The 27,120-nt window shown below is 43.9% G+C and overlaps 1 protein-coding gene across 1 annotated transcript; it reads left to right on the top strand.

Moving 5' to 3' along the window:
• Window positions 1-1,960: 1,960 nt before the first annotated feature.
• LOC309333072 (vomeronasal type-2 receptor 26-like) lies at window positions 1,961-23,082 on the top strand. The gene is made up of 6 exons (XM_081846527.1): window positions 1,961-2,849; window positions 14,804-15,095; window positions 15,388-16,197; window positions 18,712-18,939; window positions 20,019-20,145; window positions 21,576-23,082. The coding sequence occupies exons 1-6, from the start codon at window positions 2,623-2,625 to the stop codon at window positions 22,472-22,474; spliced, it is 2,583 nt and encodes an 860-aa protein (XP_081702653.1). The 5' UTR covers window positions 1,961-2,622; the 3' UTR covers window positions 22,475-23,082.
• The last annotated feature ends 4,038 nt before the right edge of the window (window positions 23,083-27,120 follow it).

The raw sequence follows: 27,120 nt of genomic DNA, 5'->3' as shown, positions 1-27,120 counted from the left end.
ATGACTGTGAATTTCGTGCATGCTTTTTGTGACTTATCACACTTGCTCCTTCTACCAGTTCATGGATGGTAGAAATAAAAGCCTTTCCTCTGAAACTATTCCTTGAGTGTCTGTTGACTCCCACTTCCCTTTCCCAGGCGCAATATTTTTCCCACCCGAGGGCAAAGCCTCAAAAGGCTACACAAGGACGTTGTGCCGCTTTGTGTGAATCTGTGCTTCGGGGACCCAATAGCAGATGTGGTTGGTCCTTCACTATTATTCAACTACCAAACTTTTAGAAGACATCTGAAGGCAGCCCTATTTAGGGAAGCTTTTAATGTTGGATGTATTACAGTATTTTAATATTTTTTTGGAAGCCGCCCAGAGTGGCTGGGGAAGCCCAGCCAGGTGGGCGGGATATAAATAATAAATTATTATTATTATTATTATTATTATTATTATTATCATCATCATCCTGTACTCCACTGGGAGCCAGTGCCCTGTGGATAGGATTGAGCCCTGTAAACCCCACATTCAAGGTTCCCGGGTCTGAAAAACATTCCCCAACTAAGACCGTCTGGAAACGACGTCAGACCTAAACAGACGCGTAAATTAATAATACAGAGTTTTTAATTGGAAGAATAAGAGCTTTACTGAGTTAAAACAAACTTCTTCCTAAACACCATGTTTCCAAACAGTTTGACTGAGATTCCACACTGCTCACAACTGAGGCAGACTGACTCTGACTGAAACCTAAGAGAGAAGACAGAGGGAAAATGGCTGCCCGGTCCCATGCCAGAGTGACCCAGCAGTGAGCAGTCCGGCCTGGAGAACTTGACTAGGCAGCCCCAATGACTGGCCAGTCCCAGCACTTCCCGGCCTGCTTGGCTGCTTCTTTGTCACGTGGCCGAAACCCCACTTGAAAGGGATCCAGAAAATCAGTTTCTTTCAAAAGCGCCTGGATCTGGTCCAGAACCTTGCTCAGGAAAGGGAGATGAGAAACTGGCCGGTGGTTGGTTAGGTTTTCTGAATGCAACCACAAGAGCTAGAGCTTTATACACACGGAAGTGGAAAGAAGGAGAATTCCCCACCAAGGAGGAATGGCTTATGAAGCTGGTGGAAGAGGCTGAAATGGAGAAATTCCCTGCTAAACTAAGAGGACCGAAGGAAGAATTGTTCAAGGAAGAATGGAGACCATTGTTATATTATCTGTCATACTAACATCCATACCTGAAGTCAAAGGCAGGATTTGAAATATAAGCAGAGGATTACTGATATACGACTTCGGGGCTTAGATAACTTAAACATGTTTTTAAAAACAGCTGATAAAAAGAGTAATAAAACAAACATCAAGAGGGGTGGGGAGTCAAGAAACAATTATGTATTAGTTGTTTTTTAAAAAAACTCTGTAGGTAGACAAAGGTTCTGGAATATCTTTGGAGACTTAAGAAAAAATATTTTTTAAAAAAATAAATTTTAAAAATATAGCATCCACCCAGATTCTTAGGAAGCTGATACAATTTCAGTCCGTTTTGTTATTTTAACTTTTTCAATGTTCTGAAGTAAGTTTGTAAACATTTTTCTCAATGTCCTGCCTTATCTTAAAATAAAGTGCCTTAGGGGTTATTGGCCTAATCAAGTGCTGCATGAATTTTATGAATCAGATTAAATAAATAAATAAGAATAAATAAATTGATAAAGAATAATAAAGCTGCCAGAATACTAGCCTGGCTTCTGCACAGACAATTTGTTTATGAGTAGAGAAGTTTCTGCTCAAATATATCGCCCTACCCCTGGAGGTCTCAAGGCGGTTCAAAATATAAAACCACAACATATATAATCAAAATAAAAACAACAAGCCAACAATGCCCCCCCCAACCCCCACATTTCAAAAGGGCTTAGGATGCCTGGGATGCAAGGCTGGGACTCCTCCATCTGGCTGCTGTCCATCCCTGACTGTCCGACCTCTTCTTAAAAACCTCCAATGAATCATAGAATGGGAGACTTGGAAAGGGACCCCAAGGTCCTCTGGTCCAACCCTCTGCAATGCAGGAATCTCAGCTGAAGAATCCCAACATTGGCCATCCAAACTCTGCTTCAAAACCTCCAAGGAAGGAGAGTCCATGGTCGGATCCAGCTTCAGGGCTCTTCTTTGGTCCGTGGGAGCAAAGTTCAGGCCAAACTTCCAACTTCCAAACACACCCCTTGACTTCTGCTCAATATGTTTTTCTGCAGCTCTGCACCTGCCGCTTGAGCCATTCAAGACTCCAGAAAATTATTGTGGTGAAATTTATTCCACTTAGAATAATCAAAATTATAGTCATCTCATCTTCTGAAAGCTCAGGAGATATTTCTGGGGGTAGCACAAGACTCGGAAAGCAACAACAGCATGGCAATATTAATTGAACTATGACTGGGAAAGAAAAAGTTGGTGCAGAGAATTTTTCCTGTGTTGGAGACAGACTGAGTCAAGATGCAGAGCTGGCGAAAGAGGGGTGTGCCTGCCTTGTGCTTCCTAGCTCTGAAGGTAGAGTTGAAAACCACCCAGAATGGGAAAGCCCACCCAGTCTGGCCTTGCAAGAGTCTTTGGGCACTTCTGCTTTGCCTCCTTGACAGGTAAGAGGAGGAGGAGGCAGAGCCAGAATGAGATCCCTGCTCCTTCTGTTGCTGCTTCTGCTGCTCATGATGCCCTTTGGAGTCTGCGGGAACCACAAGGCGAAATGCCCCTTGAATCTGGTCAGGGATGAAACGGATGCTCGCAATTACTACCAGCCTGGACACATTCTCATCAGTGGGATCATCTCTCCAATACGCCTTATTGAGACAACTCCATACAACTTTACTCAGACACCCTTCGCCAGGAATGAAGTGTATGTAAAATCATATGTGGAGGGGTTTCATGGTCCTCCAGTCCTTGCAATGGTTGAAATAGGAAAGAGCCCCTTTCTCAGGGCTGGGGAGCCAAGGGCTGATCTTGCAGGACTGCCCTGCCCTGACCATTGGTCTTGCTGGCTGGGGCTGATGGGAGTTGGGGGGGGGGGTCTAGTAAAAAACCTCTCTTATTATTTTCTTCCCTCTGTCTTCCTAAGTAAAACAACCCTGCACCTATGCGTCTGTGTTGCTTTTAGTAGAATGCAAGGATGCCAGTGAATCTGGTCAGGGTTCAAAAGGATGCACTGAATTTCCCCACCTGCAGGATGCCATGAAACTCAGGCAATTTCCAAGGCTCAAAGGTTTTATTCAATATTATTCCATTTGGACAATTCATAAACTGTCATTAAGGAATGCTACAGTTTTGCACATGGAATTTTGAGAGCCTCTTGGTGACCTTTGGTAGTGAGGCACCTAACCATAAGCCTGCATTTTTATCAAAGCTTCTATATATTTCAATCAAGGCTTGTATTTAAAAATGAGCTTAAAAAAGGATTTTCAAATGCTTCATGCCAGGCAGAAGAAACCTTGGCCATTCTCCTAAGACAAGAGGGCCCCATTGATTTATAGTAGAAAAACAATTCTCAAAGTCATAAAAAGGGAGAATTACATATGCTGCCCCAAGGCTGAAAAAACACTGGGTAAGATAATACTAATGTGCCTCCCAGTAAAATGAGCCAGATCTTCTTTCTAAGGTTCAAAGGCCAGGAGCAAATGGAAAGAAAAACATTTAGCTAGAAGAAAGAGAGCATTTTTGGGGAAGTCTTTTTCTAAAGCCATTCTTTCTTAAACTGAAGAGGCTTCTTTTAAAAGCTGTTTTACTGAGTTTCTTCCTTTTTACTTTGAAAAGCTTTATTCTTTTAAGAGGCTACCTATGATAAATGTATGAAATATATTAGCTTAAATATATTGGCTTAAATGTAATTATGCAAAGGATTTAAGGAATGCTAGATTCTTATTTCATATGGTTGTAAGAGTTGTATTTATCCTGAAATTAAGTCAGCCACCAGCCCCCCCCCCTGCCAGACAGAAGACGCCATCCAAGCAGTCTTGATATATAGTTGTCAGGCATTTGTTTAGAAACATTAAATGAAGGAAATCTTTCAATGTTGATGTGAAACTCAAGATCCTTGACATCTGTTGAACATAAAAAATGTAAGATTAAACATTTGTTTTAGAAGGCAATAGGGCAAGAAGGGCAAGAGGTGAGCTGGTAATTAAGATTCCATGTAAGATATATTATTACTTATATGTCATATATATAGCTCTTTGTCTCCCTTATAAGGGCAAGGAAATGGGTGTATCTTTTGTGGGTGTATTTTTTGTGATTGGTTCTACCAAACAGCCAATAGGAATTTCAACCAGGCTGATTGGACAGAGGCAGCCACAGGAGGAGCAAAGGGGGCTGGATTAAGGGATTATAAGTGCTGGCCAGAATGGCAGGAGGCCAGGCCAGAGCTTGGTAACCATGTACCACTGTGCCTCTTATTTATTTGTCTGACAAATAAATTACTATTTTAATTTCTCTATTGCTGCGTTGAATATTTCATTCCAGCTAAGCGTTAACCACAAGCAGGGTGCTACATTTTATGGTGCCGTGACTCGGATAAGTGGTCTGCTGGAACGCAGCCCCTTCGCCCTACTGGGCAGGGTACAAGAGAGAGGACAACTGCTTACCCAAAGCGCGCACTGGTAAATTTTTCCAGGGGGAACGCAGAAGACTCGTCTGTCTGATACCCTGCTCACTGGCGGCGACGGACCGGGGGAAACAGGGAACCAACCAAGGGTAAGTGCACAAAGGGATTTTTGGCCCTCCAATTAATTAGGAGGAAGAGAAGTCTTGATCAAACTTCTGCGTCTCAGTAAGGGGAAACTGAGTACGCTAGGTGGTTGGGTACATCAGATGGTGATCTGGTGTAGGGAAAGGGAAGGATTGGGAGGTAGAGTGTGGTGAAGTATCCAGCGCATTGTATGTGTGAGAAAGTACAGAGCAATCTGTAGCTGACCTGAGTGTGGAGTGGGCAGTACTTCGGTTCCTAGTAAGGCGACTTCACTAGGCAAGGAAACCCACGAAGCGCGTCTGTGAGTGACTGAGTGGATACTTCACAGGGCCATACAATGGGAGTTGGGGGTTCAAAGGGGGAAAATACACCTCTTGAGTGTATGTTAAATAATTTTAAGAAAGCCTTCTCAGGGGCATATGGAGTCAAAATGACGCCAGAGCGCTTGAGAACGTTATGTGAACTAGAATGGCCAAAACAAAATACTGGATGGCCATCTCAGGGAACTTTGGATATAAATTTAGTGAGCAAACTTTGGACTGATATCGCCAAAGAAACTGGAGGGTGCCCAGAACAATTTCCATATATAGATTCCTGGCTGAGCACATTAAATAAAAATCCTCCATGGATAAGGGAATGCAAAGTCAAACGATGCAAATTATTGGCTGTAAAAGCCGAAGCTAGGAAAGGAATCTTGCCAAATAAACTCAAACCCATTTTTGAGGGGCCAGAGGAAGAGGTGCTTCCACCTCCACCCTATGCTCCACATCGAAGGGAGCTTAATCCAAACACTCCACCAGTTGTAACCCCAAGGCAAGAAACTGGAATGAATAATGGGAGTGGAGTCACAGAGTTTGATTCCTTGATAGATTATGATAAATATCTTCAGGAGGCATTGGAGTCCTATAATAAAGCCCAAGCAGAAGTGGTTATTCCACCTGTGACTCCTAATAGACCTCCATCTACAGTCTCCTTTAGTGGAACAACTGATTGCCCACCCCAAACCCCTGTACATCCAAGTCCCAGAGAAATATTACAGAAGTTACAGGGAGACCTTGCTCGGTCAGCAAGCAATACAGCCAGGCGTATAAAGCTGCTAAAAGAACGCCTTGCGACAGATACCATCCCCTATGATTTGAGGCCCCTAGAGCAAAGTGAAGAGAAAGATCACGTAGTAGCCCCTCTTAGAAGAGTATTTGATGCACTTGAGGAGCCTGCGCTGGTTAATGGGCAACCCGGACCACGGCCACCTCGAACTTCGACCCTGCAATATATTCCATTCACAACTACAGATCTGATGAATTGGAAAACACACACCCCATCTTTTGCAGAAAAACCTCAGGCTATGATGGACTTGGTGACTTCAATAGTAAATACTCATAGTCCTACTTGGACAGATTGCCGCCAGCTCCTGAATACTCTGTTCACCACTGAGGAAAGGAGAGACATAATTGAAAAGGCACAGATATATTTGCGTGAGCAGGCCAGAGTGGGAAATATTTATAATATTGACCGTCATCTCCAAGATAACTTTCCCTTGGAAGATCCTAATTGGGATCCAAACAATGCAATTCACCTGGCCAGACTTACCACCTACCGCCAGACACTTGTGCAAGGTATCCGCAGGGCATGCCAGAAGCCCACTAATATGTCTAAAGTCTCAGAAGTAGAACAGAAACCAAATGAGAGTCCGGGAGACTTTTTAGAGAGGCTGCAGGAAGCCTATCGTATATGGACTCCTTTTGACCCTGAAGCCCCTGAAAACAGTAGAATGATTACTGCTACATTTGTGGCCCAGTGCGCTTCTGACATTCGTAAGAAAATTCAGAAATCAGAAGGATGGGAAGGGATGCTGATGAGCCAAATTATGGCCATTGCACGCCGAGTTTATCGGAATAGGGATGAGGCTGAGAAGCAAGAGAAGAAGAAGTGGCAGAAGGAAAAGATGGTAATGCTAGCCACAGCAGTGAAGCAAGACCACCGCCCCTTAAATGGAGGGCGAGGGCGAGGAAGGAATCCACCACTGGGAAGGAATCAATGTGCAAATTGCAAGAAGGAGGGTCATTGGAAGCGGGAGTGTCCTGAACCCCTGAGGTTGGAAGAAGTACGCCCAGGCCCAGGCCCAGGCTCCGGCCCAAGAAACCAGGGACGGGGACGGGGAATGATCCGAGATGGAAGATATCAGAGACCAGGACAGGGACGGAGTAGAGACAATTTCATTGGACTGGCAGAAGAGGATTTTACCCAAGACTAGGAACGACCGGACTCCATAAAGTTAGGCTTCCAGGAGCCCACGGTCACGATTCAATTAGGGAGCCATTTAATAGACTTTATGATTGATACTGGGGCTGAATACTCAGTACTCCCAGAACTATTGCAGAAAAAGGCATCCAAAAGTGTAATCATTAAAAGTGCCACTGGACAGTCAGCTAAGAGGTCTTTCCTCCAACCTTTGGAATGCCAGATTGGGGGACATCGTTTAACCCATCAGTTTTTGTATATACCTGAGTGTCCAATACCTCTCTTAGGCAGAGATATGCTGTCCAAATTGCAGGCCCAAATCACTTTCACTCCTCGAGGTCCAGAAATGAAACTGCCATCAAAAGCAGCAGGAATAATTACCCTCTCAGTACCTAAGGAACAATCATGGCGCCTAATGTCAGCCTTGCAAGTCCAACCCACATTGAATACAGAATTAAACAAGCTCCTCCGAACTCTACAGGTGCCACCAGGAGTATGGGCCGAAAATAGCCCACCAGGAATGGCTAAGAATATAGCTCCAATTGTAGTAACCCTAAAACCTATGGCTACCCCTGTATCTGTAAAGCAATATCCCTTACCCCGGCGAGCAGCGGAGGGCATCCAGAAACATTTGGACCGCCTATTAAAATATGGTCTGCTTAAGCCTTGCCAATCAGAATGGAACACACCCCTTTTGCCTGTTCGAAAACCTGGGACAGATGAATACAGGCCAGTGCAGGACTTGAGGCTCGTAAACCAGGCTATCGAGACCTTGCACCCAAATGTACCAAACCCATATACCTTGCTGAGTTTGATCCCACCAGAAGCAACATTTTTTACTGTATTGGACTTGAAAGATGCATTCTTCTGTTGCCGGCTGGCACCACAGAGCCAACCTATATTTGCCTTCCAGTGGGAAGACCCTTTGACAGGAACAAAAGGCCAGCTAACCTGGACAAGATTGCCCCAAGGATTCAAAAATTCCCCAACTTTATTTGGCACTGCCTTGGCGAGGGATCTAACAAGTTACCCCTCAATACCGGGAGAAAAGGTGGTTCTGCAATATGTGGATGATCTTATACTAGCTGCAAAGGATTTTGATACCTGTAAAGAAGGGACAGAGGAACTGCTCCACTTGCTCTGGGAAGCTGGCTACCGAGTTTCCCAGAAAAAGGCACAGTTATGTTTAGAAAAGGTCAAATATTTGGGCTTTGACATCTCACACCAACAACGAGCATTGAGACCAGAGAGGAAAGAAGCTATTTGCCTTATCAAGGAACCTACCACAAGAAAACAACTTAGGGGATTCCTGGGAACAGCAGGGTTTTGTAGACTATGGATACCTGATTTCAGTAGTCTGGCCAAGCCCTTACATGAAAGCACTCGAGGTGCAGAAAAGGACCCATTCGTATGGGGACCTGAGCAGAAACAAGCCTTTTTAGTTATCAAACAACGACTTATGGAGGCACCAGCCCTTGGATTGCCTAATTCGGAAAAACCCTTTCAGCTGTATGTACATGAACAGAATGGGATTGCAGCGGCAGTCCTGACCCAGAGATTAGGAAGTTGGAACCGTCCAGTAGCTTATTTGTCTAAACAATTGGACTCAGTAGCAAAAGGATGGCCTCCATGCCTAAGGGCAGTAGCAGCCACTGCGAGCCTTGTCAAAGAAGCTGATAAATTTACCTTTGGCCAGACGATGTATGTGAATGTACCTCATGCTGTTCTGACACTCATGGAATATAAGGGTAGTTATTGGCTAACGAACCCAAGGATGGCTAGATACCAAGGCCTATTGTGTGAAAATCCCAGGATTCATCTACGAGTAGTGAATATGCTCAATCCAGCGACTTTGCTGCCCCTACCAGAGGTAGATGATGAGGAATCACATGATTGTCTCCAAGTAATGGATGAAGTTTATTCCAGTAGACCTGATCTGAAAGATGAGCCATTGAAAAATCCAGATGTTGTATATTATACGGATGGTAGCAGTTACCTGCATGAAGGTGCCAGACGAGCAGGATATGCTGTGGTCACCAATGAGGAAGTTGTGGAAGCTGAGGCTTTGCCTGCTGGCACCTCAGCACAAAAGGCTGAACTTATAGGTTTAACTAGAGCTCTGCAATTGGCAGCCGGATGTAAGGCAAACATCTATACTGATTCAAAATATGCCTTCTTAACCCTGCATGCACATGGAGCTCTATGGAAAGAAAGAGGTCTAATCGGAGCCCACGGGAAGGCTTTGAAATATGGACCTGAAGTAGAAATCCTGTTAGAAGCAGTATGGGCTCCAGAACAGATTGCTGTAATGCACTGCAAAGGTCATGGACGAGGAAGGGATCCAATAACCAGAGGAAATCATGCTGCTGACAAAGCAGCCCGAGAGGCAGCCCAAAAGCCTGTGGGAGGATTTATAGCAGCCCTCATACCAGAGGTAGTTCCAGAAGATGTTAAACCTCACTATACCCCAGAAGAGAGGAAGTGGGCTGAACAGGAAGGAGCAGTTGTGAAGGACGGTTGGATGATCCTGCCGGACAATAGGATTTATGTACCTCATCATCTAGCAGGCACAATTGTAAGAAATTATCATGAATCTACTCACCTTGGCGGTACTGCAACTAGAGAGAGTCTCAGTCGGAAGTTGTATATTATTAATCTATCACAATTAGCAACTTGCATTTCACAGAAATGTGTTCTTTGTGCTAAAAACAATCCCAGGCAGGGACCGGTACAACCTCCTGGAATTCAGCATGTGGGATACGTCCCCATGGAAAGCCTAATTGTGGACTTCACAGAGCTGGTCCCTTCTAAGGGATTCAAGTATCTCCTTGTGTTTGTAGATACTCTTACCGGATGGGTTGAAGCTTTTCCCACCCGAACTGAAAAGGCACGAGAGGTAACTAAAAGACTCCTCACTGAATTGATCCCAAGGTTTGGATTACCTAGATGCATTGGAAGTGATAATGGGCCAGCGTTCATTGATCAAGTAGTACAAGATGTATGTCGAGTCCTACAAGTAAAATGGAGACTGCATACAGCATATAGGCCTCAGAGTTCAGGGAAAACTGAAAGAATGAATCGGACTCTGAAAACCCAATTGGCAAAATTAACCCAGGAAACGGGATTGGGATGGGTAGATGTGTTACCCATAACACTGTTTCGTGTTCGGTGTGCACCCACAAAAAGACTTAAGTTGTCACCTTTTGAGCTCCTGTATGGGAGACCGCCCTCCTTTGTTCAGGATATTCCAGCTGACCTTAAACAAATAGGAGACCATGTGACACAGGAACAAGTGCAATCTCTCTCCCGTGTTTTTGTTTCTCTTAACAGGTGGGCCCTCGAGCGCACGCCGTGCAGCATTGCCGAGCCGATTCATCAGTTCCAGGCTGGCGATAGCGTATGGGTGAAAGAGTGGAAACGCGATCCACTTGCACCTAAGTGGCGTGGACCTTACACCGTCTTGCTCTCTACTCCAACAGCGGTGAAGGTAGCTGAGGTGACCCCCTGGATTCATCACTCTCGTTTGAAGAAGTCCGAAGGCAGTTGGACGTGCAAAGGTGACCCCTCTAATCCTTTAAAACTAACTCTCTCCAAAAACCCCTGTATCTAGCCCTACCGGGAACGGGCTAGGTCACGGGCAACATTTGACGACCGGCCTGCTGCAGCCACAACCTGGAAGCTGGCTGACCTGCGCACGCCTGAAGCTTGAGGAGCGTCTGAACCAGCGACTGTGAACGGAAAGATTCTCTAATACAATTGATTGACTGCCCCCCTTGTGGAACAATTATCAGAGATATTACTCATTGGGGATCCTCGGGATATATGTTTTGGTCTTGGTGGTTCCCCATTTCTGTCACTGGGGGAATTATATTGGGGCTAATAATTATTTGCTATCACAATAAGGTAATCTTTTGTGGAAGGAATGCATATACTAGACATCAACATGATTTTATTATTAATCCTGATCCCTTGGGAAGGGGAAGGGTCCTTGAATCTGACCAAATTGGCTAAATATGGATTCAGCCATGACCACAATATGTGGGTAGGTTTAGCTGAAATGGTAGCTAATGTTGCAAATAGGACCAATTGCCTTGTTTGCTCTCTTGGGCCAGATGATTCAGAGGGAGGTATGCCCTTATTACCGATACCATTAGATGCTATTGGTATGGTAAGCGAAATGCCACACCAAACTGAAATACAGAATTTCCCCGGATGGAACTCAACTAAACCATTACGAGTTATACCTGTACAAGGGGAATTCTGTGTACATAAATCATCAGATGCAGCTGATTCTCCCATGATAGGCTCTTCTCATTGTCACTATACTTGGGATTATAAGAAGAATAGTCATACCTGGGCACACGGTACTACCTATCGAACTCGGAATACCTTGCCCTGTGCACCTCCTTTTATTCACGCATGGAAAGTGGTGTGGAACATAACTGTGACAGAAAAAGGCAATCTAACATACTGCACTGTAAACTCTCTACCCCTTTTGGTATTTCGCCTTCTGTATTCCCCGTACCAAAAACCTCAGACCCGATGGTTGTGGTGGATATGTGGAGAATGGGCGTACAAGAAACTCCCTTCCAAATGGAGTGGGACTTGTTTCTTGGGTTGGGTATTACCACCAATGTGGATTATGCCCACTAGTTCGGCCAGGCGAACACGAAGGAATGCTGATATTTCTCATATAGCAGGAGGAAGTACCCAAAGTTGGAGCGGTACTGATGATTGGCCGCCAGAGCGCATTATAGCCTATTATGATCCTGCCTCCTGGAATCCTGGTGAGCTCATACAAGGGGCACGGGATCCTATTTATAATCTAAACAGAATAATTCGATTGCAAGCAGTAGTGGAACTTGTAACCAATGCAACGGCCCAGAGTTTGAGACTTATTGCACAACAGTTGGATGAAAGTAGAGCCGCCATTTTGCAGCTGAAAATGGGAATGGATTATGTACTTGCCAGGCAGGGAGGCCTATGTGGAGTCTTGAACTTGACAGGGAATGCCTGTTGCTTTAACATTTCTGATAATGGTGAGGCAATCCGTGTGTTGGCCACAAAGATGGAGAATATAGCACATGTCCCAGTACAAACATGGGAAGGATGGGATATGGGATGGCTCACCAATTGGTTACCTAATGTCACAGGACTCAAAGGGATACTATTGTCTTGCTTGTTTTTCTTGACAGTAGTAGTATTGGTTTTATGTATGATGCCATGTATCATTTCATGTTTTAGAAGTACAATTAGCAAGATGGTTTCAAATGAAACTCTACCTCATATCATGGCCCTATATAGAGCTTTACCTCAGGAATATGATGAAGGTCAAGCTATCAAGGACACTTGGGATGAAGGTCCTTGAGCTTGAAAGGGGGGAATGAGGCACCTAACCATAAGCCTGCATTTTTATCAAAGCTTCTATATATTTCAATCAAGGCTTGTATTTAAAAATGAGCTTAAAAAAGGATTTTCAAATGTTTCATGCCAGGCAGAAGAAACCTTGGCCATTCTCCTAAGACAAGAGGGCCCCATTGATTTATAGTAGAAAAACAATTCTCAAAGTCATAAAAAGGGAGAATTACATATGCTGCCCCAAGGCTGAAAAAACACTGGGTAAGATAATACTAATGTGCCTCCCAGTAAAATGAGCCAGATCTTCTTTCTAAGGTTCAAAGGCCAGGAGCAAATGGAAAGAAAAACATTTAGCTAGAAGAAAGAGAGCATTTTTGGGGAAGTCTTTTTCTAAAGCCATTCTTTCTTAAACTGAAGAGGCTTCTTTTAAAAGCTGTTTTACTGAGTTTCTTCCTTTTTACTTTGAAAAGCTTTATTCTTTTAAGAGGCTACCTATGATAAATGTATGAAATATATTAGCTTAAATATATTGGCTTAAATGTAATTATGCAAAGGATTTAAGGAATGCTAGATTCTTATTTCATATGGTTGTAAGAGTTGTATTTATCCTGAAATTAAGTCAGCCACCAGCCCCCCCCCCCTGCCAGACAGAAGACGCCATCCAAGCAGTCTTGATATATAGTTGTCAGGCATTTGTTTAGAAACATTAAATGAAGGAAATCTTTCAATGTTGATGTGAAACTCAAGATCCTTGACATCTGTTGAACATAAAAAATGTAAGATTAAACATTTGTTTTAGAAGGCAATAGGGCAAGAAGGGCAAGAGGTGAGCTGGTAATTAAGATTCCATGTAAGATATATTATTACTTATATGTCATATATATAGCTCTTTGTCTCCCTTATAAGGGCAAGGAAATGGGTGTATCTTTTGTGGGTGTATCTTTTGTGATTGGTTCTAGCAAACAGCCAATAGGAATTTCAACCTGGCTGATTGGACAGAGGCAGCCACAGGAGGAGCAAAGGGGGCTGGATTAAGGGAATATAAGTGCTGGCCAGAATGGCAGGAGGCCAGGCCAGAGCTTGGTAACCATGTACCACTGTGCCTCTTATTTATTTGTCTGACAAATAAATTACTATTTTAATTTCTCTATTGCTGCGTTGAATATTTCATTCCAGCTAAGCGTTAACCACAAGCAGGGTGCTACAGTAGCTGAAGAACAGGAAAGATGTGCTTTAATTGAAAGGATAAATAAAATAATATGTCAGGGGAGTTTCTTGTAAGTGGACTTAGATCTCTAAAATGTGAAAAGGAATCATTCCTTTTTTGACCACACACAACTGGCCTCATTTCAAAGTATTGAGGTGTTTGAGGTTTCTTCCTAAGCCAGAGGGTGGCATGAAACTCAAGCAATTTCCAAGCTGCTATGATTATTTTATGTTTATTCTATTTGGGTCATTTGTGAACAACCTTATCACAGTTCTCTTTACACAATGCAACGGAAGACCTACAGCCCAACATGGGGAAATCTGTCTCAGCTACATTAAAGGTTTCCTCCTCCAATCCCAGCACTTTCCCCTTTCTGTCATTTTTTAAAAAAAATTAGAAGCGTTTTAAGAAACTCCTGATAATGGTTGTATTTCTATGGGCGAAGAACAGGAATGATATGCTTCAGATAAAATGATTATGTAAAATAATACAAACCAGGGGTTGTCCTCATTGGTGGAGTCAGTGATCCAAAATATGGGCAAAATTATCGATTTTACCACACACTCAAACCTGAAAGCCACTAGGCCTCGTTTCTAACTAAAGTGTACTGAGGTATTTGGTGCTTCCCCTCCTTCAATAAAATTGTCTGTTATCCACCTGTAGTCTAGCCCCTTGGAAGGCGCCAAAGACCACTGCAGCAAAAGCAACCTCTGGAGCTGCTTCCCAGTATATCTCAAATTTTGAGGGGCACCTTCATTGCTTACTCATAGAACCACAGTAGAATAGAATCATAGAGTTGTAGAGATGGAAGAGACCTGGAGGAATCCCACCTGAAGCATCCATGACACACGCAGTGGCGCAGCGTGGGGGGTGCAGGGGGGGCCGGCTGCACCGGGCGCAACATCTGGGGGTTAGGGTTAGGGGGCGCAAATCCACGGGTTAGGGGGCACAAATCCACAGGTTAGGGGGCGCAAATTACTTGCCTTGCCCCGGGTGCTGACAACCCACGCTACGCCACTGGACACACGGTCACCTTCGGAGGGAGTCTGTTCCACTGTTGAACAGCTCTGTGTGCTGTTTGCATCAAAGCTCCTGTCATGGAGCAGAGGTCTCCAATTTTTTGTTCTATGCTAGACAGGAAAAGGTTTGATATTAATGCAAAAGGATGGATGGATGGATGGATGGATGGATGGATGGATGGATAGATAGATAATATATACTAATCTTTGTGGATCATACAATGTTTCCTACCTCCCATTAATATGAATATCAGTTTCACTCTTTTTAAAGGATTCATTTATTGCAGGGAGGTAGTTAGGTTCCCATGGCACATGTTGTCTTTCCCGCTCACCATCCAAGAGATCAACCAGGATCTCAGCCTCTTACCCAACATCACCCTGGGCTACAACCTCTATGAGAACTATTTAGATGCAAGGATGACTTCGGATGCCATGCTAGAGCTGCTTGCAGGCAGTGGATGCAATATTCCCAATTATCACTGTGGAGAACAGAATCCCCTGCTGGCTGTTCTTGAAAGAGGCAATACTGTCATCTCAAGAGTGATTTCAGCCTTGTCAGGCATCTACAAAATCCCACAGGTAAGTAGTGGGAGAGCATGGAGGGAAAGAGAATTTCAACTGCATAAGATTCTACTTTCTCTTTGGAGGAGTCAAGTGGGGATATTTTTAAAAATGGGAAAATCCTGAGCTATGGATTCAACATCCCTTTTTGAAAACTGAGCCTTCACCAACTTGACACCTCCAGATGTTTCCAACTAAAACTCACATCAGCCTCAGCCAGCAGAGATTTAGATACCAGTCATTTCATATGATTAAATACCTGTTATGATGAAAGTAAAATAAATTGCTGATCTTTTGCTTTCCTTGCTAGATCAGTCATGGCTTCACTGCCCAGTTTCTTGAAGGTAAAACCCTGTTCCCTTTTGTTTACCGGATGAGTCCCAAAGAGGAAAGTCAGTACCAGGGGATTGTTGAATTGCTCCTGTATTTTGAATGGATGTGGATTGGCCTCTTCACTCCAGACAATGACAGTGGAGAAAGATTTGTGAGCGCTGTGAAACCTCTGATGCTCAGAAAAGGGATATGCATTGCTTTATCAAAAAGAGTACCAGAAAGTTATTTTGATGAATTTGAAACACGTGAGGAACCATTTTTCCTATGGAGACAAGTTGGGGTATTTGTTTCCTATATAACTAATGCACATGTTATCATAATACTCATGGTAATACACAATATTTATGAGAAGGAAATAGGGGCAAAAGTCTGGATCACAACAGCTTTGCTAGAAATCAGAACTGGCTTTTACATCCCTTCAAATTACTTCCAGCACCTCCATGGTTCTCTGTCCTTTGCAATTCAGACAGGAATAAGGAGCAGCAAAGGTGACAAATATAAATTGCAGACCAATCTTGGGGATTATTTTAATCAAGCATTTCAGTGTTCATATTCAAAGCATCTGTTGTCCGTGAAAGGCAGGATAAGATGCAGAGAGGAGGAGAACCTGCAGCCATTACCCCAAGAGGAGCGTGAGAGAGCCCTGTCCAAAGACAGCTATGGCAATTACATCCATGTTCAAGCTGTGGCTCAGGCCTTGCATGCTTCGCTTTCATCGAGATCCCAGAGGAGGCTGATGGTGGAGGAAGGAGAGCAATGGGGACCCCAAAGGCTACAGGCGTGGCAGGTATTTCCTTCCCCCTTTTTGCAACCTGCAGTCCACACAGATGCTGATCTTGACTGGGTATAGACCTGTAAAATATCATAGTTACTATTAGTAATAGTAGCTTAGCTTCCAACATGTCTCCAATGAAAATAGGGATGTCCCATCCCATAACGATCATTTTGCTATTTATACCCAGGGCTTTCTTCAGGGGGAACTCGCTGGAACTCAGTTCCAGCACCTCTCAACCGGGTGCCATTTTGACCTTTGGAGGGTCTGTAGTAATAATATTAGTATTATTTGTGTTTATATATCAACTTTCATCTGAAGATCACAGGGTGGTTTACAGAATAAAAATACAAAATGAGAATAGAAAAAGCAAATGAAAGAAAGAAAACAAGCAATCCAATAGCACATTAAAATGCCCAGAGATGGTTTTATCCACCCAAATATTGGTTACAGAATAACTTTCTCGCCTGGCACCTAAAGATTTGTCACAAAGGTGTCCAGGGAGCCTCGCTGGGAGAACATCCCCCAAGCGAGGAGCCACCACAGAAAAGTCCTGTTGTCGTGCTCCAGATATCTCTAATATATATATATATAAATATATATATATAGTTTTTCTTCATTTCTCTCCAAGCTCCTGTGTAGTTATTCTTTAAAATATTTATGTTCGTAGCTGTTATCCATACTCCTAAATATTAAACTTTCTTCTCAATCATCAGTTCCGTTACTTGTCTTTTTTATATTGCTCGGTCACATTTTCCACCAATACTTTCGTTCTACCTTTATTTAGTTTAAAACCTTCTCCAAACTTGAGCATCTTTTCAAGACCCTTGGTTTACTAGCCATGGGGTCTTCTACAGTTACCACATGGTCCACTGTGGTACCACTGTTCGACAGTGGAATTTGCTGCCAAGGAGTGTGGTGGAGTCTCCTTCTTTGGAGGTCTTTAAGCAGAGGCTTGACAACCAGATGTCAGGAGTGCTCTGATGGTGTTTCCTGCTTGGCAGGGGGTTGGACTCGATGGCCCTTGGGGTCTCTTCCAACTCTAGGATTCTATGATTCTATGATCTGCAAATGCCTTGAGTTTATATGCTTTGTAACCTAATGTTGGGACTCGGGTGGCGCCGTGGGTTAAACCACAGAGCCTAGGACTTGCCGATCAGAAGGTCGGTGGTTCGAATCCCCGTGACGGGGTGAGCTCCCATTGCTCGGTCCCTGCTCCTGCTAACCTAGCTGTTCGAAAGCACGTCAAAGTGCAAGTAGATAAATAGGTACCGCTCCGGCGGGAAGGTAAACGGCGTTTCCATGTGCTGCTCTGGTTCGCCAGAAGCGGCTTAGTCATGCTGGCCACATGACCCGGAAGCTGTACGCCGGTTCCCTCAGCCAATAAAGCGAAATGAGCACCGCAACCCCAGAGTTGGCCGCGACTGGACCTAATGGTCAGGGGTCCATTTACCTTTAACCTTTGCTATCCCTTTTATTTCTTCATCTGATCTTCTACTTCTGGCCAGGGTCTCTAAAACTAAAATAATAATGGTGACTGAGGATATCCCTGTCTTGTCCCTTTCATTATTTTGAATGTTTCTGTTATTATGTTGTTTACTATCATCATAGCCTGTTAGTCAGAATAAATTGAGTCAATTCCTCTAAGTACAGTGGTACCTCGGGTTACAGACGCTTCAGGTTACAGACTCTGGCAACCCAGAAATAGTACCTGGGGTTAAGAACTTTTCTCTTTTACATTATTTACTATCATCATAGCCTGTTAGTCAGAATAAATTGAGTCAATTCCTCTAAGTACAGTGGTACCTCAGGTTACAGAAACTTCAGGTTACAGATGTTACAGGTTACAGACTCTGGCAACCCAGAAATAGTACCTCGGGTTAAGAACTTTGCTTCAGGATGAGAACAGAAATCGTGCGGCGGCAGCGGAAGGCCCCATTAGCTAAAGTGGTACCTCAGGTTAAGAACAGTGTCAGGTTAAGAACGGACCTCCAGAACGAATTAAGTTCTTAACTTGAGGTACCACTGTAATGACTCTCTGAAATTCATCATCTCTATAGTCTTCTTCGTAGAAGTCCATTAAACATGGTCAAAGGCCTTCTCCGCATCTATAAAAATCAACACTGCTTGCTTATCATTTCTAACCTCCAGATATTATATCAATTATATTCCTTATATTATCCTTCATCTGGCGGCCTGGTAAAAAACCAGCCTGGTCCTGATGAATTAAATCCATTAATAGCACTTTCATGTTGTTTGCCAATAGGTCTGCAAATAGCTTATAGTCATTATTTAATAGAGAAATCAGCCTATAATTTTTGACTGATAATAGATCTGTATCTTTTTTCAGAATCAGCGTAATGTAAATATCTTAAATCTTTTAGTGGTTGTGCCAAATAATCTTTTAATTTCTTATAGTACTTTGCTGATAGCCCACCTGGCCCCGGTGTTTTCCCCATTTTGGCTTGATTAATTGCCTGTTGTAGCTTCCCAGTTTCTTAATGCTGGTGCTTTCCCCTGCCATTCCAGCTTCACCCTTTCTTGAGAGAAATCCGGTGTCTGAATACTTCCAGGGGCAGGCTGTGCTTGGATGAGAACTGGGAGGTGCCAGCGGACTTTGATATTATGAACTGGGCGATCTATCCCAATAAGTCTCGTGCCCTTGTGAAAATTGGAAATATAAGGACAGAGGCATCTGCTGGCATAAAGTTCACCATTAACCCAGAAGCCATTGAGTGGAACAAGAAATTCAACAAGGTAGGGGGAATAATTGGGGGAGGGGGGGCTAGGAGGTCCTGTTTGTGGTGTTCCTTCAACAACCACTGCAGAATGACCATGTCAGGCTGACTGTCCAGTAACAGCTGGAACCACCACTCCTTCTTTCTACAGCAGCTGAGATAGGAGGGGAATTTGGGATGCTCAAATAAAGGATACTGACCTGTCATACACGCAGAAGGATGAAAACTATTTTATTTTACAAATGATAATTACTGATTTATTGTATTTTTTTTAATTTGTGAGTAAGCTCACTGGTATTAAATTTGTCTTAATTTGTGGTTGATATGGTGAAATTTGGAAAATCAATTAAAGCAATTTGGCAAAAAAAACCCCCAAAACCCCAACTCTCCATTCAGTTGGGCATTGAACAGCAAAGCGCTTTCTCTCTCTCTCTCTCTCTCTCTCTCTCTCTCTCTGACACACACAAACACAAACATGAACCGTTGTGAGATTATTCGAATCCTGAAATTTGGGGAAATCAAATGTCAGACCCATTGGCATTTGCTTTGAAGTTTTATTAAGAAGGGAAACAGGTAAATGGAGAAAAGGTGGCTCAAACCTCAGCTGTACTGAACTAAATTTGAAGCACAAGATATTCTGGTCACCCCAATGGTCAGCGGGGGGTTGAAAGGACTCTGATGAGGGGTCAAGGGCTGCATTCCAGAGATCATGTTCTGCAGCTAAAGGGAACTGACCGCATTAAGGGAATGGGGAGATGGCAGGCTACTGAGGTTCTTGGCTGCTGGAAACGGCAACTGGGATCTCTCAGGATTCCCTGCCAGACAGACCCCTCCCCAACCTCTATGTGATCGATGTAGAGCTGTGATGATTTCCTGAATGATTCACTGGGGACCACAACTGCGAATCTTTGGGTAGATCAGGGTTTCCCAAATTTGGGTCCCCAGCTGTCTTTGGGCTACAGCTCCCATCATCCTGAGCTGGGAAGACCGGTTGTCAGGGATCACCACCATGCTATAGAGATCGCGTTGAGTGAATTACATACACACAAATACTCCTAACTGTTCCTCTTTGTTGCACCTTCTTGTCTTTCTGGTTAGGCTGTACCTCGTTCCAGGTGTACAGAAAGATGTCGACCTGGATATGCCAAGGTGGTCCTAGAAGGAAAGCCCATTTGCTGCTATGCTTGTGCTCGGTGTGCGGAAGGGACCTTCTCCGCTAGGGAAGGTGGGTGGCTCCAAGGGGGAAGGAATTCCTAGAGAGAGTAAACACAGGACAGAAATTCAGTCTCACACACTTTTTGTGAGAATTCTGCAGACATAGGGGAATGGAGATCCTTCCTCGACTTCCTTAGTATTAATCACCTTTATTACATCCTGGAAGTGAGTTGAAAGGAATGACCATAAGGAAGAAATCTCTGGGGTGCAAACTGTGAGAGGAATGCCCACAAAGCATTCCTTTTTTTATTTTTTATACCAAGGCTCACAAAAAGGAAATAATGTTGACACTTATCAAAAATAATGGATAGACTATGAAAAGGAGCAAAATAATTAACAGCAAAAGCACACTAAAATTATTACAATATAATCTATGAACCGTTTTGATCTCACTACTATGAGCATTGCATGTCTGCATTTTAAAGGTTCGGACAAAGAGGAATGACCGCTCCCCGCTTAAAACGGGGGGCGCCCTTTGCGTGGACGCGTGCAGCCCCTAGATCTGGAGCGGCTCCAACAGCATAGGCTTGGCTTTGCCTTCCCCCAGGTGGGATACCTGAAGGTCTCTGCCTACCTCAGTCAGTTGTCCAATCCCACCTGGGGGAAGCGTTGCCAAGGAGACCAGGCCAGGTAGGGGAGGGATTACCTGCCCACACAATAGAGGGAGGATCTTACCTGGGAATCCTCACTTGGCTCCAGAGCTTCTCCCACCCTACCCACCCTCAGTTAATGTCTTATTTTGCAGGTTAACTTTTCTTCACAGGTTTTGCAGGTTAATTTTTCTTCACAGGTATGCGGGCGCTGCTACGTTAAGGTCGCTGTTAAAGGGCCAGAAAGGAATTTCCCTGCATTGGCAGGTTTCGCCTTTCCCGTAGCAAAATGTCACAACTTTGGCGGTATCAGGCCTTGGGCGGAATCCTTTAGTCCATCTTCCTCTTTGCGGTGGCGATACCAGGGTTCCCCGTTAAAGGGGTTTTCTGAAGGGAGGCTTTGACCGTACACCGAAAGGTCATCATTGCTCTCCCCTGTGGCGGCGGCGTAACGGGGGCGGCTATCTCTGCTTGAACATATGTTCTCCAGAGCCGGCCCATCCACCCACAGACATACTGGATAACCCTGATGCTCCCTAGGTCCCCGGCTGAGGACTGGGGAGGGAGAACGCCCAATGCCTGAGCCAAGGTCTACCCACATTTGAAATTTAATAAAGTTGTGGCCAATTTAATCCCATAGCACGTTGTCGTGCGTCGTTATTCCACATGACGGGGGGGACCGCGCGGGATCTGGGGACTCCGCCTGTCCACGCAATAGGCAGGATCTAACCAATGCACTTAACAGTGGAGTGGTCACTGCCTCTCAGTTTATCCTAGATCACAATGCTAATAGAGCACAGATCATTAGGGATGTAAGTGATGCTACAGCCATTCTTTTTCTCTTCCCCAGATGCAGAACATTGCACCAAATGCTCAGAAGATCACCATTCAAACAAGGACAGAGATCAATGTGTCCCCAAGATTATCATCTTCCTGGCTTATGAAGAATATTTGGGAATGGTGTTAGCTTCCATTGCCCTCTTCTTGTCCTTAACAGCAGGCATTGTGTTGGGAATCTTCATAAAATACAAGGAAACTCCCATTGTCAAAGCCAACAACCGGGACCTCTCCTACATCCTGCTCGTCTCCCTCCTGCTTTCCTTTCTGTCCTCCTTCCTCTTCATCGGGCGCCCAAGGAAAGAGACCTGCCTTCTCCGACAAACGGCCTTCAGCATCATCTTCTCAGTTGCTGTTTCTTCTGTCTTGGCAAAGACCATCACGGTGGTGCTGGCCTTCCTGGCCACAAAGCCCGGGAACAGGCTGAGGAGATGGCTGGGCAAGAGTCTGGCCAACTCCATTGTCATCTCCTGTTCTGGGGGGCAAGTTCTCATCTACACCATCTGGCTGGGCTCTTCTCCCCCATTCCCAGAGCCCGACATGCGCTCCCAGGTGGAAGAGATCATCCTGCAATGCAACGAAGGGTCTGTGGCCATGTTCTACGTTGCCCTCGGCTACCTGGGCTTCTTGGCTGCCACCTGCTTCACGGTGGCTTTCTTAGCCAGGAAGCTGCCTGGCTCCTTCAACGAAGCCAAGCTGATCACCTTCAGCATGCTGGTCTTCTACAGTGTTTGGGTGTCTTTTGTGCCCACCTACCTGAGCACCAAGGGCAAGTACATGGTGGCCGTGCAGATCTTCTCTATGTTGGCCTCCAGTGCTGGGCTTCTGGGCTGCATCTTCTTTCCCAAGTGCTACATTATTGTGCTGAGGCCTGATCTGAACACAAAGGAGCACCTGACAACAAAATCTTAAGATTTCTGGTCTTTAGAGAAGTCTTTACCAGCCATTTTGCATACAGCATGAAGGCTGAAAATGAATTTAAAGTAGCAGCAACAGCCACAAAACCTTTGGGTTAATTTTCAGCATGTATCCCATGGGATACCTGATCAAATGTGTTGGTTTTTATGCCAGTATTTTATTTTCAGAATAAACAGGACTCCATTTTTGCACCTACACGGAGGGAGGGGGAGAGAGAGAACACAAAGGACAAGAGTAGGAGGTCAGATTTCTCCACCATGTTCTCTGAGACACGGAGGGGGGGGAAAGGGGAAACGAGGACAATCCGGGACGTTCCAGGATTAAATCAGAAACCAGGATGGCTTCTGTAAATCTGGGACTGTCCCTGGAAAATAGGGACACTTTGAAGGCATGTTATCCTGTCCTGGTAGTTAACGTGGTTTCTTAAAATTATGAGCCAAGGTTTGTAGGCAGTCACCATCTTAGATTCCCCCAAAATGCAATGCCTGACATGCCGTTGTATTTGATGTGATTTAAGATTGTAACTGCTGAAGGTTTGGTAATTAGCTGGAAACTTACTGAATTATTTGTCTTATTGAATTCAATGGGACTTACTCCCAAGGATAGATAGATAGATAGATAGATAGATGATAGATAGATGTGTAATTGCCTCATAAAACGTTTACCCTGACTATTCTCAAGTGCAACACATTTAAAACAAGTCAAAAACACAAGTAGAAAGCCACCAGTTGAGCCCTGAGTCCAAACACATCACAAAAGAATAAACAAATTACTTATTGCTTTGACTTGCTATGGATTGAAAGGTAAAACAGAAAAACAGGAGCAGAAATCTCTAGTCCCAAAGCATCCCTATAGTGCAATATTAAGGGTCAAGAGACTTTTGCCCTGATGCATAAGAACAAGGGAATTGAGCCGAGTTACAACTTGCCATACATTTCTTTGTTTTTAGCATGGCAAATTGAAAGACACCTCCAGGGAACAAACATTACTGTAATTGCTGTGGCTTTGAAAGCTGGAGAAGTAAATCATTATATTCCTGTAAACGTTGAGTGAATCTCAGCGGGAGGAGAAACATGTTTGCAATGCTCTCCGTTTGTCTGCTGAGCTCAGGGATTTAGATTTAGTTCAGGTTCTGGTCTAGAGCTTGTGAGAAGCTGAACTCCTAAATCCAAAATGGTGGCTAGACTCCAATGGAGGTCTACCCATAGCGCTGCCTGAGGACCAGGCATAGTTTCATAAGGCGGGTGGGGGACTCGGTAATAACTGCTGAGTCATAGAATCATAGGGATGGAAGGGACCCTGAGGATTGGATTGATTGGATTGATCTTTATTACGGCCATTGGCCCGTCACACGACAGTTTCATACCAACATAATATACTTAAACCTCCAAATTTAAAATCGCCAAAACTTACAAAAGACAAACAGGAGCCGAAGCAAAACAAAAACAAAGACCACCATCATACATTACAGTAAATTTGTAACCTAAACATCGCCCTCTGCTCATAAATTAATCGAAGATATCAATGGTGATATCACCTAATTACATCCTAAAACATAGATCATGGTTTAAAGGGATTATCCGAGCCACACAGGAGACCGTTTCTCTTCTTTAGGGATAGGACGCTGATCAAGAATCTGGCGACCATGAGTGATCTTAGGGGGTCATCATCAATTAGTAGATATCTCAGTTTGGCTTCATCCGTAACATCGGCAATTCCCTTAAGATATTGAGCAAGAAACTTGCTCCTGGCCGGTAAGTGAAAAGCACAGTCAAAAATTATGTGATGTAACGATTCCGGTGCCCCACAATTACAGTCACATAAGAGCGATATCTGTCCATTGGAGAATCTATTTCTCAGCACGTTCGATGGGAAGGTGTTGAATCTTGCCTTTACAAAGGCATATCTATGAGCTGAGGAAGTTAAGGAATTCAAATAGTTTGGGAGCCTTAAGAGGGGTAATAAACCAGGATTTAGAGGTGAGCAGGTACCATTGCCCAAGACCATTTAGGACCCTGAGGGTCATCTAGTCCAACCCCCTGCAATGTAGGAACCTCAGCATGTGGTCCCCCATCCAATTTGAAATCACACCAGACCCTGCTTAGCTTTGCAAACATGTGAGCAGTTTTATTGCTGCATCACCAGTGGCGGACTGGCCAGGGTGTCAACTTGCCCAATAGCCAGTCGGCCCCCTTAAACATTAAAAAATATTATCTATTTGCCCAGTCATCTAGTGAATTCAAACAATTGCTCTTATTATAGTTGACTGCATGGAATATAGTACGGTTTTGAACTACCTGTTAATGTGTAAAATGTTCATTCACTAGCAAACTATTTAAAAATATCCACCATTTATTTAATATTAATTTTAAAAAATAATTTATAACCACCTGTATTTAATATTATTATTATTATTATTATTATTAATTTATACCCCGCCCTCCACAGCCGAGACCGGGCTCAGTGCAGCTAACACCAAATATATAATACATTAAAAACACAAAATCAAATGATTAGTTTAAAATGCAATTCAAATCACATTTTAAATCAAAATAAAATTAAGTGGGAACCCACGAATCATAACCGTACGGGTAAGGAATTAAAAGTTCACCAGGCCCGGCCACCCATGCTGGTCCCATAAATAAGAGCCAAGGAGGTCACTTATATACAGGGTCCCATAGAAAGAAGGGGGTCAGATGTACAATATATGTACATTGTGAGTACTTTTAAAAAAGACATTCATTTCGCACAAATTTTAATTGTACCTTTTCCCACTTAGGTGTTTTTTGAAATTTTCTGTTTATTTCTTATAAAAATTAAATGGCAGCCTCGTAGTTGTGGGTGGGCCCCTTTTATCTCCTGACAACCAATATTTTTAGACCCAGCCTAACATTGTGCATCAATAGGAGGGCAGTCATAGAATCCTAGAATGGTAGAATTGAAAGGGACCTCAAGGGTCATCCAGCCCAACCCCGGTGTTATCGGCACACCGTTCTAGGCACTTGGGCTAATTCCTCTCTTGAAAAGGAATAGCTAGGAAGAAGGAAGAAACTTTGCAGCAGGCTTTGTTCCTACTGCATGGCTCAGTGCCGGCCCTCTCATGAGGCATGGCAAGGCGACTGCTTCGGGCGGCAGGATCCATAGGGGCAACAGAAGATCTCTATCCCCTGGTGCCTCGTTCCTGATGTAGATCTTTCCACACATATTTTGTGGTGTGCCTTGTAGCCTGAACCTTGTCCTGCCAGGGAATCGTTTGCCCGCGTCCCCAGTGCCGAAGAGAGAGAGCAAAAAGCACCAGGAAAGATTCTTCTTCGGAGAAAAGAGTTTATTGCAATCTGTGCACAGAGACAACCAGCAGGATACCTCCTGAAAGACTGGCTGTGTCGCAAGACACTTCAGCAGACTTTCTTATACTTTTCTGAGCACTCTCCCCCCTCCCATACCTTCTCCAGACTTTCCCAATCAGCTGGCAAATGTTCAACTTATTCCCTTATATGGCACATCTATATTGCTTGCTAAACACATTTATACTGCTTGCTAAACATTCCTATCTTTCTGCTGGCTAAGCACTTCCCCCTCCCCTTCTGCTTGTACGTGCCTTTTCTTATTTTTGCATTACTTAGCGCAAGGCAGGAAACACAAGGCTGGTTAATTTTGCAAGCAGCTGCAATTCTCTTGCAAGCTAACAAGGCAGGAAATGGACTCCTGACCTGCCAGACAAATTTAGCAAACAGTCACTGGCTGTGTGCTAACTGTCTGATCACAATTTGCAGAAGTAGGATTAGCACAGGATTAGCACAGGAATTTACTGCAGATAATATTTGAGAGAAACCCTTCTTAGGTACAAAGTACAAGGTACAGAGAATATTGAGGGAAAACAGAGAATATTGAGAGAAACCATTCCCATCTCCCTTCAGCCTCAGGCGCCGAAATGTCTTGGGCTGGAACAGGAGGGCAGAAAATGGCTGCTGGAAGGTGTTGCAAGGAATTGTGGGGAACTGCAAACTGGTCAGCAATTCAAATACATGAGCAAGACTGGACATCCCACTGGGGCAACTCAGGCAGACAAGCCATATAGAAATAATAAAATTATTATTAAAACTGTTATTATTAGCCAGAATAAGGAGGCGGATTTGGTGGGAGGCAGAAACCTACCGAGTCACTTATTTATTTAGTGGATGTGTAATGATGGAAGATCCACTAACCCGGGTAAATACGTATAGGGAAGCTTTTTAATTATGTTTTTATAAATGTTGGAAGCTGCCCAAAGTACCTAGGGCAACCCAGTCAGATGGGAGGGGTACAAATAAATAAAATAACAACAACAATCACCATCATTATTATTTTATTATTAAGGATTGCAGTCTGAAGATCCGTAGTTTGGAATTTGAGTTGAGCAGCGAATGGAGATGTGTATGTGGTTTCGGTTTGCAAATTAGGATAATTTGAGATTTGAACTTTGTTCGTTGTTATATTATTCTTGCAAACGTGCTGAGGTTTGCAGGGATGTGACGGAGGACAAAGTACCTGAAATTAAACTGGTCTCTCAGACCTTTTCCCACACCTTCATAAATTTAGATGATTGGGTTGGGGAAATTGTTAATTTTTTTTTTAAGGGGGGGACCAATTAGCTAAACCTC

Source organism: Podarcis erhardii (genome assembly GCF_964252035.2).
Source record: "Podarcis erhardii genome assembly, chromosome: 18".
Lineage (NCBI taxonomy): Eukaryota > Metazoa > Chordata > Lepidosauria > Squamata > Lacertidae > Podarcis > Podarcis erhardii.
Note: the sequence above shows the minus strand (reverse complement) of the source record. Positions and strands in the feature narration are given on the sequence as shown.